This window comes from Dreissena polymorpha, chromosome 2, assembly GCF_020536995.1.
Source record: "Dreissena polymorpha isolate Duluth1 chromosome 2, UMN_Dpol_1.0, whole genome shotgun sequence".
Lineage (NCBI taxonomy): Eukaryota > Metazoa > Mollusca > Bivalvia > Myida > Dreissenidae > Dreissena > Dreissena polymorpha.
In genome coordinates, this window is record NC_068356.1 from 97,773,254 (window position 1) to 97,786,860 (window position 13,607).

The following is a 13,607-nucleotide window of genomic DNA, read 5'->3' on the forward strand; positions in this document are numbered from 1 at the left end:
TGTTCGAACTAGAGAAAGACATTTGCTGGTGAAGTGACTGGGTGGGGCGAACATCAAGATCAACTTGTTTGACGGTAGACAGTGGTTGTCTAGGCTGCATTTCGGCCGTAGTTTCGCTGCATGAAGGTGAACAAGAGGAATCTGTTGGATTGTTACATTTACTGGACTGAGCAAGAATGGACACTTTTGCTGCTGTTCAACAGATATGTTGGAATAATTGGTTATGGACTGGACATTTTTGTGCCCTGTTATGGCCATGGTTTCAGTGGGTGGAATGTTTGCATTTCGAAGTTTTTGGACCAGGAATTTGCGAACTGAGTGGTTCGTTATTCTCTTGTGCTTGAGAAAGCAGGCGTCTTTTGCCATGGCCTTCAGCATCTGACCTAGCTTGTTGACACCCAATTGTTGACGCAAGAACCACTGGGATGCAGTGTCATTTGTGCGTATTGCCAGGTTGAAAAGATGCTTTGAAGAAAAATCAGATGGACGCATATCCGAGTACAGCTTGTAAATTAACACAGGATTTCTTGGTCCAGACGATTGTTTTCTACGGTCAAAGGGGAGCAACTCAAAGTGACTTCTTTAAAGGGGAGCAACAACAACAGAACCTATTTGCATAGTGTTAAATTTAGCTAATACTAGAGGTTTTAATAAAAATAAATGACAAAAAACACGTTTTTTGGCTACTTTTCTTTGTTTTAAGATCATTAAGATTGACAAACTTTTGAGATTGTTTTTATTATTGATGCACTTGGCAAATACAGGTGACGAGGTGCGTGGGAAAAAGTAGTCCCGGTTCGGCAGTTGATGACGTCATTTCGTGCCATTGATTATAGCCTTGCCGTTGATTATAGATGAAATTTAATAAACGGGGCTTTAATCAACCGATTTCGCTGTAAAAGTGGGATAAAATACAATATGTTGTTTTCTTGATAAGTGTTTGAGTAATAATACTTTTAATCAAGCACGGTATTTAAACTGTACATCAACAATTGTTTTCTTTTACATGACGTAGTCATATTAACGGTTTGCAGATTTATCACAATTGTCAATTAGTGCCAATTTAAGTTAAAAGAGACATAACGGTTTTCACACGTGTATTTTAGGGACCTTATTACTCAATTGTTACTACTGATTGCGCTCAGAATTGCAAATATTGTCAAAACAACGTTGATGACAATTAGCGAGCGGGGAACCACAAGTGCGCCGCTTTATCGCTCTTATCAACAATTTTCGGCTACACTGTCATGCTTCAGTTCATATCAACCTCAGGTCTTGCTGTCAACACAGATAAGCAGATTATGCTTCGTGGTAACTCTGATTGTTTTAATAAAAGTTTAAATATTACGACGGTCAGCCTTCCCCGAAAACTTTAAATCCATGAAATTACGTGTCAATGAATTAGTTGTTTAATATTAAATCACGAAATTTCATACCGACGAATTTCTATACGTTTACAGTATTGTATGGAAACAAATATAATGTTACAAGCCCCTTTCATAAACTGGGGGGGGGAGGGGGGCATTATAATAACTCCCTGAGATGCCTTAAAGCCCAACAGCAAGCATATACTTACACCTCCTGCTTTGGTTATATGCCTGTCCCATAAGGTCTTGTCTGACATGAGGTACATGAAGCAGGAGTTCTTGAGATTGTTGACCTGCTTAAGGGAACCATATTCCACGGCCCGTTTCGCCCTATCGCCTGTGTTTTCATTGGCCCTAGCAGAGTACTTTGAGCTTGAAGCTTCCGAGGAATGGACTTCTTGCCACTGATGATCATGCTGGCAATAAAGAGAAGAATTTATATTATAAATACATTTCTTAAGCAAAACGATTGGGCTTTTTGGTCATTCATACTTTATTTGTCAATTATTATGATATTGTTACGAATTATTATCATATCTACATGCCAACCACCTTTGTTCTTAAACTAGAACACAATTTCCATGTGTAAATCTCGTCACACTTTTTCTTGGCAGTTTTAGCAGACCAATCTCTTCATGTTACATGTCCAGGAAAAACCCAAAGACCGGGGCCTGCAAGCTCAGGCTCTACCAACTAAGCTAGCCAGACCAGGCAATTCTTGGACAGGAATATAAATTTTTAAGCAGTTCCAAAGTGGAGAATAAACTTCCCCTTCGCTCCCAATACTGTTTTTGGCAAAACTCGTCACTGTTAAATAAATTCAAAAAAGTAAAGCATTTGTTAAACTTTTTTTAAGAAAAAGAATGTAACCCTCTTAAAAGAGGAAAAATTACACCACTGAGTTCAAAAACCTGAGCCAGTCAGTTTCACTAAAGTGGATTCTGTATTTACCCATTTGGCTCTGTTAGGGGGAACCACTCTGTATTTACCCGTTTGGCCCTGTCAGGGGAGACTACTTCTATTGCAGTGGATTTGGTGTTAACCTGTTTGGCCTTGTTAGAGAAGACTACTTCTGATGCAGTGGATTCTGTGTTAACCCATTTGGCTCTGTTAGGGGAGACTACTTCTAATGCAGTACTACTCTGTATTTAGCCGTTTTGCCCTGTTAGGGCAGACTACTTCTGATGCAGTGGATTCGGTGTTAACCTGTTTGGCCCTGTAAGGAGGGACTTCTCCTGAAGTAGTGGATTCTGTCTGTGTTTACCCATTTGGTCCTGTTAGGGGAGACTACTTCTGATGCAGTGGATTTGGTGTTTACCCGTTTGCCCTGTTAGGGGGGACCACTCTGTATTTACCTGTTTGGCTCTGTTAGGGAAAACCACTCTGTATTTATCTGTTTGGCCCAGTGAGATGAGACCACTCTGTATGTACCTATTTGGCCCTGTTGGGCGGACCACTCTGTATTTACCCGTTTGGCCTTGTTGGGGGAGACTATTCTGTATTTACTCGTTTGGCCCTGTTTGGGGAGACTATTCTGTATTTACCCGTTAGGCCCTGTTAGGGGAGACTATTCTGTTTTTACCCCTTTGGTCCTGTTAGGGAAAACTATTCTGTATTTACCCCTTTGGCCCTGTTAGGGGAGACTATTCTGTATTTACCGGTTTGGCCCTGTTAGGGGAGACTATTCTGTATTTACCAGTTTGGCCCTGCTAGGGGAAACTATTCTGTATTTACCCCTTTGGCTCAGTTAGGGGAGACTATTCTGTATTTACCCGTTTGGCCCTGTTAGGGGTGACTATTTTGTTTATACCAGTTTGGCCCTGCTAGGGGAGACTATTCTGTATTAACCAATTTGGCCCTGTTAGGGGAGACTATTCTGTATTTACCCGTTTGGCCCTGTTAGGGGAGACTATTCTGTATTTACCAGTTTGGCCCAGTTAGGGAGACTATTCTGTATTTACCCATTTGGCTATGTTAGGGGAGACTATTCTGTATTTGCCAGTTTGGCCCTGTTAAGGGAGACTATTCTGTATTTACCCGTTTTGCCCTGTTAGGGGTGATTACTTCTGATGCAAGGGTTTGCTTCATCCACTCCATAGCATTAGCATATCCACATGTACCTAGCTCCTGAGCTTCGCGTCTCTCGCGAGTTCGTCTCTCCCTGAAAGTTTCAACACTATTTAAGTATGATGATAATTGATATTTATTTTTATTTTGCCTGATGTTTCCCTTTAGTCTTGTTAAGATAAATAAGTTATTCTTTAACAAGGGCTGTTTGTAAAACATGCATGCCCCCCATATGTGCTCTCAGTTGTAGTGACAGCCATTTTGTAAATATGTTTTTTGTTACTGTGACCTTGACCTTTGACCTAGTGACCTGAAAATCAATCGGGGTCATCTGCGAGTCATGATCAATGTACCTATCAAGTTTCATGTTCCTAGGCATAAGCGTTCTTGAATTATCATCGGGAAACCATTTTACTATTTCGGGTCACTGTGACCTTGACCTTTGACCTAGTGACCTGAAAATCAATAGGGGTCATCTGCCATTCATGATCAATGTACCTAACAAGTTTCATGATCCTAGGCATAAGCGTTCTTGAGTTATCATCCCGAAACCATTTAACAATTTCGGGTCACCGTGACCTTGACCTTTGACCGAGTGACCTCAAAATCAATAGGGGTCATCTGCGAGTCATGGTTAATCTACCTATCATGTTTCATGATCCTAGGCATAAGCGTTCTTGAGTTATCATCCGGAAACCATTTTACTATTTCGGGTCACCGTGACCTTGACCTTTGACCTAGTGACCTCAAAATCAATAGTTGTCATCTGCAAGTCATGATAATCTTCCTATCAAGTTTCATGATCCTCGGCATAAGCGTTCTTGAGTTATTATCCGGAAACCATTTTACTATTTCGGGTCACCGTGACCTTGACCTTTGACCTAGTGACCTCAAAATCAATAGGGATCATCTGCGAGTCATGATCAATGTACCTATCAAGTTTCATGATCCTAGGCATAAGCGTTCTTGAGTTATCATCCGGAAACCATTTTACTATTTCGGGTCACTGTGACCTTGACCTTTGACCTAGTGACCTGAAAATCAATAGGGGTCATCTGCGAGTCATGATCAATCTACCCATCAAGTTTCATGATCCTAGGCATAAGCGTTCTTAAATTATCATCCGGAACCCATTTTACTATTTTGGTCACAGTGACCTTGACCTTTGACCTAGTGACCTCAAAATCAATAGGGGTCATCTGCGAGTCATGATCAATGTACCTATGAAGTTTCATGATCCTAGGCCTAAGCGTTCTCGAGTTATCATCCGGAAACAAATTTTTAAAATAAAATTCATTTTAATTATTAAATACTTACCTGTTATCGTATGCTTATACTTTCCAAGGGGAAATAACTCATCCGGAATTTTAACTGGGAATCGGCCACCTCAATACCGTAATACAGGCCAGGTTTCTGTAGCCAGGTGAACGGACCAGTCATAATATGACCGGTGACGTTACCAGTTAAAGACCGAAAAATGGTGGAATCCATATGGTCTGATATCAATGTCAAGCACTGCTCGGAAAAGAAGATCGTGCTAAAACTCCAATCTGATGGCGATGAAACATCACTTATTCTGACCGGTGATCAGTGATCGGTGATGTGACTGATGAATGGTGACCGATGTCCGGTGATCAGGACCGGTATAATAAAACTGCGTCAGAATGGAAATATCTGGTGCAGAAGAATGACCATCCACGAAGTCATCTGATAATGTTAACCAGAAAACAACAGTAGATTATCAGTATTAATAGGCATAAGTGTCCTTGTAGTCGTAGTGGAGAAAAGAACAGCTTATCCCGAAGCCTGAAAGTTAAACGAACTAGTGTTCGTATACAACTACGGCTCGGTGACTGCAACATGTGTGGATGCCATAAGAAAAACCATCACACGTGGAATGGATACATGATATTCCTAAAGGAATAAAATGGAGAACATCGATATGACCAGTAGGTTCATGAACACCTACGTGAGAAGTGGCGACATCCATATAACTACGATGCTGAAATATTGTTCGGCTACGCTGGAAATATTGTCTTCTACCTGTGACATGACCGGTGACCGGACCAGACTGGTGACCGGACCGGTGATCAATGACCGGACCAGACCGGTGACATGACCGTTGACCGGACCGGTGATCAATGACCTGACCGGACCGGTGACATGACCGGTGACCGGACCGGTGATCAATGACCGGACCGGTGATCAATGACCGGACCGGTGACATGACCGGTGACCGGCCGGTCAGCCGTCGATCAAAGGTCCGTGATCAACGTCCCCGGTGACTTACCGGTCATATCATGACCAGTGTTGTCACCGGATAATGACCGTATGGCGGATGCCAAATGGTCCGGCATTGGTCGATATCCTTGACCCATGCCATCGGGCAAAGACCGGCTGACGGGTGTCGCCATATGGTCTGATGTTGACCGACTGTCTAAGAGACTTAGCATAGTACGGTCGCGATCGTGCCCGATACCCGGTGACTGATACTGCAACTATCATCCATGATCTGCGAAGTCACCGGGTATTTATCCACTCTTGTTTCTGCAACCATCATGTAGTCAAATATATGAAAAACAATGGCAAAGCATATTCAACCATAAACTGGTCACAGACCAGATTATCATACGGCACATAAAATCATTATTTGACCAAAATGAAAACTATAATAATACTGACGTAGATTATAAATTAAACAAAAGTTTAATTCAAAACAGATGAAAAATAAAATGACGATCAATTAGATTGTCATACGGAACGTTAAAATCATTATTGCACACAATGGCAAATGATAAACAATCTGTCAATAGAACACGCTTAGCACGATCTCGTAACACATTAGAAGAACATGCTTTGCACGTTCTAGAAATGTATTAGAAGAGCACATTTTGCACGTGGTCGTTCGCGCCTGAAAACACCCAGCATGGTAGAAATAAACCATTGTTCGATAAAAACAAGCATGGCTTACCTTTTACAAATGAAACAAAATCCATTAAATCCACACAATTTAATCTGAATGAGAAAGAAAAAGATAAATAACACAATTTATCTATTCAAAACCCCAATCAACCAAGTGAAATAAATCGAAAAACAATATTTTAATTCAGAGCCGTAAAAGACACGTATACACCTGGTTGATCCGGAAAGAATATTGAGGGTTGGTTACGGATTTTTGGCTAGGTTGCATTGCACTATGTTTAACCTGGCCTGTATTACGGTATTGAGGTGGCGGATTCCCAGTTAAAATTCCGGATGAGTTATATCTCCTTGGAAAGTATAAGCATACGATAACAGGTCATTATTTATGACATTAAAACCACCTGGTGGACCGACCGACCGACTGACAGACCGACCGACCGACATGTGCAAAGCAATATACCCCCTCTTCTTCGATGGGGGGCATAAATATCACCATAACTTTCTCTGCGGAAAAAAATGTACCAATTTCTTACTCTTTCCTTAAAATATTCATTCTTGATAAAAATCTTTGTTTTCCTAAGATTTCCAAAATTTGTTTCATATTGCCCTCAAAAACTAATAAATTTCAGACCTGGTATTTACAAAGATAAGCGAAATATTCACTTACGGTAGGTTGATTTTTCATCTTAAAAGAGCTGCCAAAAGACAGCATGCTCTACTATTCATCTGCTATGATAGTAAAATATACAATTTCTGTCATTCACCTGATGTAATGACCATACAGAAATATTTGAAGTTTAAAATCTGCAGTACTTATATAGCATTTGAAAACTGAAAGCATCAAATGTAGTGTTTACACTTTTTACTAATGTTTATAGATGCAATTTAATTAATTTTGCAAGCAATATCTGCATAAACGCTACATGAAAACATTAAGCTGAATTGTTATGTACAAAAAGTATCATCATTCTGCTGAATTGCAGGTCAGAGTTAAGCAACTTGGTCAGTGACCTCACACAAAATGACCCCAATGACATGTGAAAAGTTTAAATAGAATAACTTTAAAAAAAGTGATTAAGAGCTGTGCACAATTACAGTAACTACAGAAGTCGTAGACACCAATGCCAGTAAATGTCTGAATTATATAGCTTAAAAAGACAAATGAATTAGCTAAAGACTTAAGGGAATTTATAAAGTCAAGGAATTACAGTAAGTGTTCCTTAATGAGATTTGCAAATTCTGGGCCCAGACAGATTTACCTGAAAGGGTCTAAGTTCATGTCGCTCTCCTTGTATATGACTGAATGGAAGACAGGCCTATTCTCGAAGAACCGATGGGACTTTTCCACATGGTACGTCTCAAGGTCAGAGGGCACACGGATGGTCCCCTGGAACACGCCTTCAATGATGGACCCATGAACCTGGCTCCCTGTTTCACCTGGTATACAAGAACAATCCACCATGATAATGTCATAATAACCATTATTGTGATCATTTTTATAAGCATTCACTAGCACAATGACCACTATAAGCAGCAGAACAACAGCAGAATCATCATGAACACCATTATTTAATTACTAATATTACTATTATTATCATTATCATTGATCAATCTCAACCTCCTCCTCATCATCACAACCATCAGCACCATCATGATCATCTTTACCATTATAAGCTTCATATCATTCACGAAAAGGACGCCGTGGTATAATGGATATGGTGTCCGCCTAGCGACCGGTAGGTCACGGGTTCGATCCCCACCATGGGAGCATACTTTAAATCTCCCCCAAAGACACCAAGTACTGGTTCTAGGCCCAGGAAACGGACTCGAGAATGTTTATATAAGCCTTGGGCTTTCGATGCAATCGAGCTTAAATAAATAGGTTTAAACTAAGCTTCATATCATTGAATAAAACGTCATCAAAGACATCAAAATAAACAATACATATGAAGCTCATTACAAAAAACATTTCAGAATTGAAAACCGTTATTACCTAAAACCTCCCCAGTGTAAAGGAAGGAGAGATCTGGTTTTCCGACTGTTCCGTTAAAATCGAGAACAAAGTCAGGAGGGAACACTGCCCCACTGTCTGATATCAGCCGCAGCTTCAACGGCCTGAAATTGACAAGACAATAAACATTTATTACCTATAAATGTTATCTAAAAGAGATATCTCATAATTTTTAAATTACCCATTAAACTTCCTCAAAATATTGATATCAGTAGTAGTCTTAACCCATTTATGCCTAGCATCTAGAAACAAGAAACCGTCGGAGATTGGTGATGCTCCCCAAAGGGTTTTTTTGTCACAATATTGCACTATATATTCAGATAAAAGGAAACGTCTTGAGGGACATAACTATGGACAAAATAATACGATGGATGATTTAGCAACTTGAAAATTTTAAAGGGCCATAACTCTCTAAATAAATCATCTAACCAGAACCCACAAATAACATGCGCATCTCCTCAAGGTAGTTAAGCTTGCCATAAAGCTTCATTGAATTCCAGTCAGTAGTTGGGGGGACAAGAATTGCACTATATGTACAGTTTATAGAAAATTTCAAAGGGCCATAACTCTGTGAAAAATCATCCGACCATAATCGGCTGATAATATGCACATCTCTTCTTGGTACAGAAGCTTCCCATAAAGTTTCATTGAATTCCGGTCATTAATTGCTGAGAAATAGCCCGGACAGACACACGGACAGACAAAGCGGCGAATATATGCTCCCCCAAAAAAATTTGGGGGAGCATAAAAAGGCCTTGGCAAACAGCCTAGACCCAGATGAGACATTTCATCTGGGTCTGCGCTGTTTGCTTAAAGGAATTTCTGTAAGAAATATTCCAAATATAGGAATAAATATACTAGACATCCCTTATTTTGGAAATAAAATGATCCAATTTAGAAGGATGGGAGAGTCCAGTAGGCATAAATATATATATTTCATATTTTCCCGCGACATCGATCGGTCCGGATATAAATGGGGAAAAGAAAGTATCCGAAAATGTATATCCGAAATCATGACAAATTATGTTAAAATATATACCATTGATTTTGCCATTCATGAAGGTGATATAATACATGTACAAGTAAAATTCCCTTAGGCATCTTTTTTTTAAACGGAACGAGTTTTCTCAACTGGTTTTATCATTTGGTATTTCACTGTTGTTTCGTGTGCTGTTTTATCAGACTTTTTCATCGTTGTCAAAATTATTAATTTGTGTAAGTCTATACCTATGTTTTAAATTGTTGTCGACTCGATAACAGCTTACAAACATGCACTGAACCAAACAAATGTCTGTGCGTAGGTTGGCTACTGACAACAACAAACCAAATAATTAAGAAATAATTTGTTGTCAAATAACCCACAGCCGATAGTTTAGATGAGTAGGGATTTAATCATGAGAGCGAAGCATTTGAAACCACGCATCTAATTTTCCGGTCGTGAGTTATTCAACAACAAAAAGTATAAACTACACTTATTATTTCAATACTAACACAGTTTTACCAAAGATTTATTCAATGTATATTATTTTTCTTGTGTACTATTTTATGTGAAGTTCCGCCGATAAAAATAACTTTCGGCTGTTCTGTCGATCAGATCCGCGACTTTTGTTCATAATTATATTACCAGATTATTACGCTGGTGGAAAATGTATCGGCATGTTTTGTTTCGTTACAGCGCGTGCATTCAGACGCTTCTTTTCTGATGTGTCTTTAATCTGATTCTTGGTCTGACGTGCAATAAACCGGTCCTGACCGGTTTAGAGACTGCAGCCAATGGTTTATTACACCTAATCAAGATAATAATGTCATTAGGGTGTGTTAGCATGTACACTGTGTAATCAATTTCATGACATGGGAATTTTAATAGCAAACAGAATCGGACCGACTGTTTGGGATTTTCAATCGGTCTTTCATGACCCCAATCGGTCTAGGACCGACAAAACCGAAAAAATAATGATCCCCGATATGTATATATATGAACTAATTGTGAAGTAAACTTGGCATTCAAAAGGAGGCTTTCCGAGCATTCATCACACCCTTAACAGAAATAGTCATACTACAATAACATTTGTCTTAATTCCTCTGAGTCATTCTCAGCTACAAATAATCAAATTTGGCTAGGAAAATTTAAGTTACATGTAGCTACAGCTTTTTCTTCATAAATCTGAAAAACAAACAACCAAATAAAGAGCAAATTTATGGTCTGCAGAAAATCTGGCGTAAGAAATTTTGAGCCAAAATATTCCCTGAAATAAAGAAGTAGCGTTCTCCAATAAACCAATATATTCAAACTCTATACAACAAGATGCGTTTGTGAAACACAATGTCCCCCTATATGATGACCTTGACCTTGACCCTTCACCACTCAAAATGTGCAGCTCCATGAGATACACATGCATTTCAAATATAAAATTGCTAGCTTCAATATTGCAGAAGATACATTACTTGAGCAATTTTGACCCATATATTTGACCTTGAAAGATGACCTTAACCTTTCACCACTCAAAATGTGCAGCTCCATGAGATACACATGCATGCCAAATATCAAGTTGCAATCTTCAATATTGCAAAAGTATTCATAAAATAAGCGATCTGGGCCACATATATTTGACCTCTGACCTTGAGGGATGACCTTGACCTTTCACCATTTAAAATGTGCAGCTCCATGAGATACACATGCATGCCAAATATCAAGTTGCTATATTCAATATTGCAAAAGTATTCATAAAATAAGCAATTTGGGCCACATATATTTGACCTCTGACCTTGAAGGATGACCTTACCCTTGACCTGCACCACTCAAAATGTGCAGCTCCATAAGATACACATGCATGCCAAATATCAAGTTGCTATCTTCAATATTGCAAAAGTATTCACAAAATGAGCGATTTTGGCCACAAATATTTGACCTCTGACCTTGAAGGATGACCTTGACCTTTCACCACTCAAAATGTGCAGCTCCATGAGATACACATGCATGCCAAATATCAAGTTGCTATATTCAATATAGCAAAAGTTATTGCAAAATGTGAAAGTTGGAGCAAACAGACCAACCAACCAACAGACCAACCAACCAACCAACAGACAGGGCAATAACAATATGTCCCCCACTACTATAAAAAGTTTCAAAATTCCACTCACTTATCAAAGGCCCGAAACTCCAGCTGTACATGCGGGTCAATGGACCGTTTGTGTCTCATGTGATTGTCGTGCACAGCCTGTGTGTCGTACGTGAGCACATCATAATGGCGGATGTAGTCATCTAGCACTCTACACTCTGAAACCAGACAAGCATTCCTGACAGATCAAGCTTAAGTCATCTCAAGAAATTGTAGTAGGGATTCCTGTGGCTGGCAGAGCTTTAACCCTTTCCCACTTAGAAACAAGGTAAAAATGACTATGTGCAAACAGCATAAAACCAGAACAGCCTGCAAGTAACTCGCAGTCTGTTCAGGTTTTATGCTGTTTGCTGCTCATCAGTATCCAAGATTTGGAGATAAAGCCTTAAGCCTCTAGTAAGAAAGTTCCTAAATTAAATATAACTTTCTTAGGGACTACAAATGTGTTTAAATACATATCTAAAGGGTAATGGGTTAACTAGGAAAAATATTTCACTAAATAAAAATGTGTACGAGGAAATATATAACATAACGGAAAATGTGTGCCAGGAAAGTTTTCACTCGGAGAACGCATTTACAATACAAGGACAAGGTTTTACTATGAAAAGACACAAACAAGAGCAGCCTAGCACATTTTGAGACATTATGATACTGTTAAAACCTTATAATCTGTATTAGTATTTTCACTTAAGAAATGCTCTATCCAAGAGTCAGAAAGCAGTTTATAACATTAATATGTCTTAGTACCGTAGTTCCTAACAGAAAATCATAACACAAATACAAAGGTAAACGCATAAACATATGTTGGTAAATCATTTAGACATAGCCATTTTGCGTCATAAGATTAGCAATAAAATACGTTAATGCCAAACACGATAAACATGCGTTGTTTTCTTATCACAAAATTGAACTGTCGAGTATTTACATTGCACTTATTCCTCCTTGTGTAAACAGCGCTAGCGTGCTTATCTTTCAATATGATTTCATGTTGTTTTAATGTACAAATATCATATCAGGATGTTATTATCTTCAAAAGTGAAATACACTTATTTTAGATAAAGCTATAAATAAATATTAAAATTAAAGAAATGTTTGAAATAAGTACTTCTGGCGAATTTAATAATTTGATAATTATAACAGATTTGTTTATGTTTCTTCAACATGTATGCCCTAACCTGCTAACGCTTCAACATTGAACCCTTTCCCACTCAGAAGCAAAGTGAAAATGGATATGTGCAAACAGCATAAAACCAGAACAGCCTGCAAGTAACTCACAGTCTGTTCAGGTTTTATGCTGTTTGCTGCTTATCAGTATCTAAAGGTTGGAAGTGAAGCCTTTAAAATTTGAATCTAGTGAAAAAGGTCTGTAATTAAATTTTACTTTCTGGGGGACTACAAATGCGTCAAAATACGTATCTAAGTGGTAAAGGGTTAAAAGTTTTATACGTAGAACAGTTTTCACGTTAAAGGCCCCTGATCACTCGACCTCTGACTGGTTGTTCTCAACAGTAGACATCTTCCCTCCCTCCCAATTCACCCTACACCAATGTGCATGACATACCCAAGACATTTTTTATATCATGTGGAAATGAAAAGCTATACAGACTGGACAGATGAAAAGCCATTTACACCTACTTCTTTAAAAAGAAAATAACTATCTGAAAGCAAGAACATTATAAACGTTTGCAAGTATAACATCTATTTGATCACTTAAGTTAAAGACATAAAGGCCCAGTTTTGAGCAAAAAGATTTTTTATCACATGCATTATGTTTTTAAGCTCAGGGTTTTGGGCTCGTGCTTTTTTCCTCCACTGCAGAAGTGTCACAACTTCCATACATGTACATGTGTACATTATTAGCTTTTAAGTAAGTTTTACCACCTCCATGTATAATCACATGATTTTGAATTCCAAGTAAGGGTTGCCACAGTTTTAGGTAAGAAACATGAACATTTCACATAAGCAGTTCTAAATTATTAACGTTACATGTGGACTATTTGTCCCTTATTTTAAGTTTCTTCACAACTAACCACTATTAATGAGCAACATTAAATGAATATAATAAAAAGTTAAACATGCTGCTTAAAAAACAAACCCTTTAATGTGTCTTAAAATTAATAC

The 13,607-nt window shown here is 38.6% G+C and overlaps 1 protein-coding gene across 16 annotated transcripts in view; it reads right to left on the minus strand.

Annotated features, from left to right (window-relative positions):
* LOC127868181 (disintegrin and metalloproteinase domain-containing protein 10-like) overlaps positions 1-13,607 on the minus strand; it is a 62,644-nt gene that overhangs the window by 39,659 nt on the left and 9,378 nt on the right. For all 16 annotated transcript variants that reach the window (XM_052409821.1, XM_052409827.1, XM_052409824.1 and 13 more), the window contains exons 2-6: positions 11,509-11,644; positions 8,350-8,471; positions 7,616-7,793; positions 3,405-3,528; positions 1,577-1,783 (exon numbers count right to left, since the gene is read on the minus strand). In XM_052409821.1, coding sequence (XP_052265781.1) covers positions 1,577-1,783; positions 3,405-3,528; positions 7,616-7,793; positions 8,350-8,471; positions 11,509-11,644 — 767 coding nt within the window. The remainder of the gene's footprint in view (positions 1-1,576; positions 1,784-3,404; positions 3,529-7,615; positions 7,794-8,349; positions 8,472-11,508; positions 11,645-13,607) is intronic.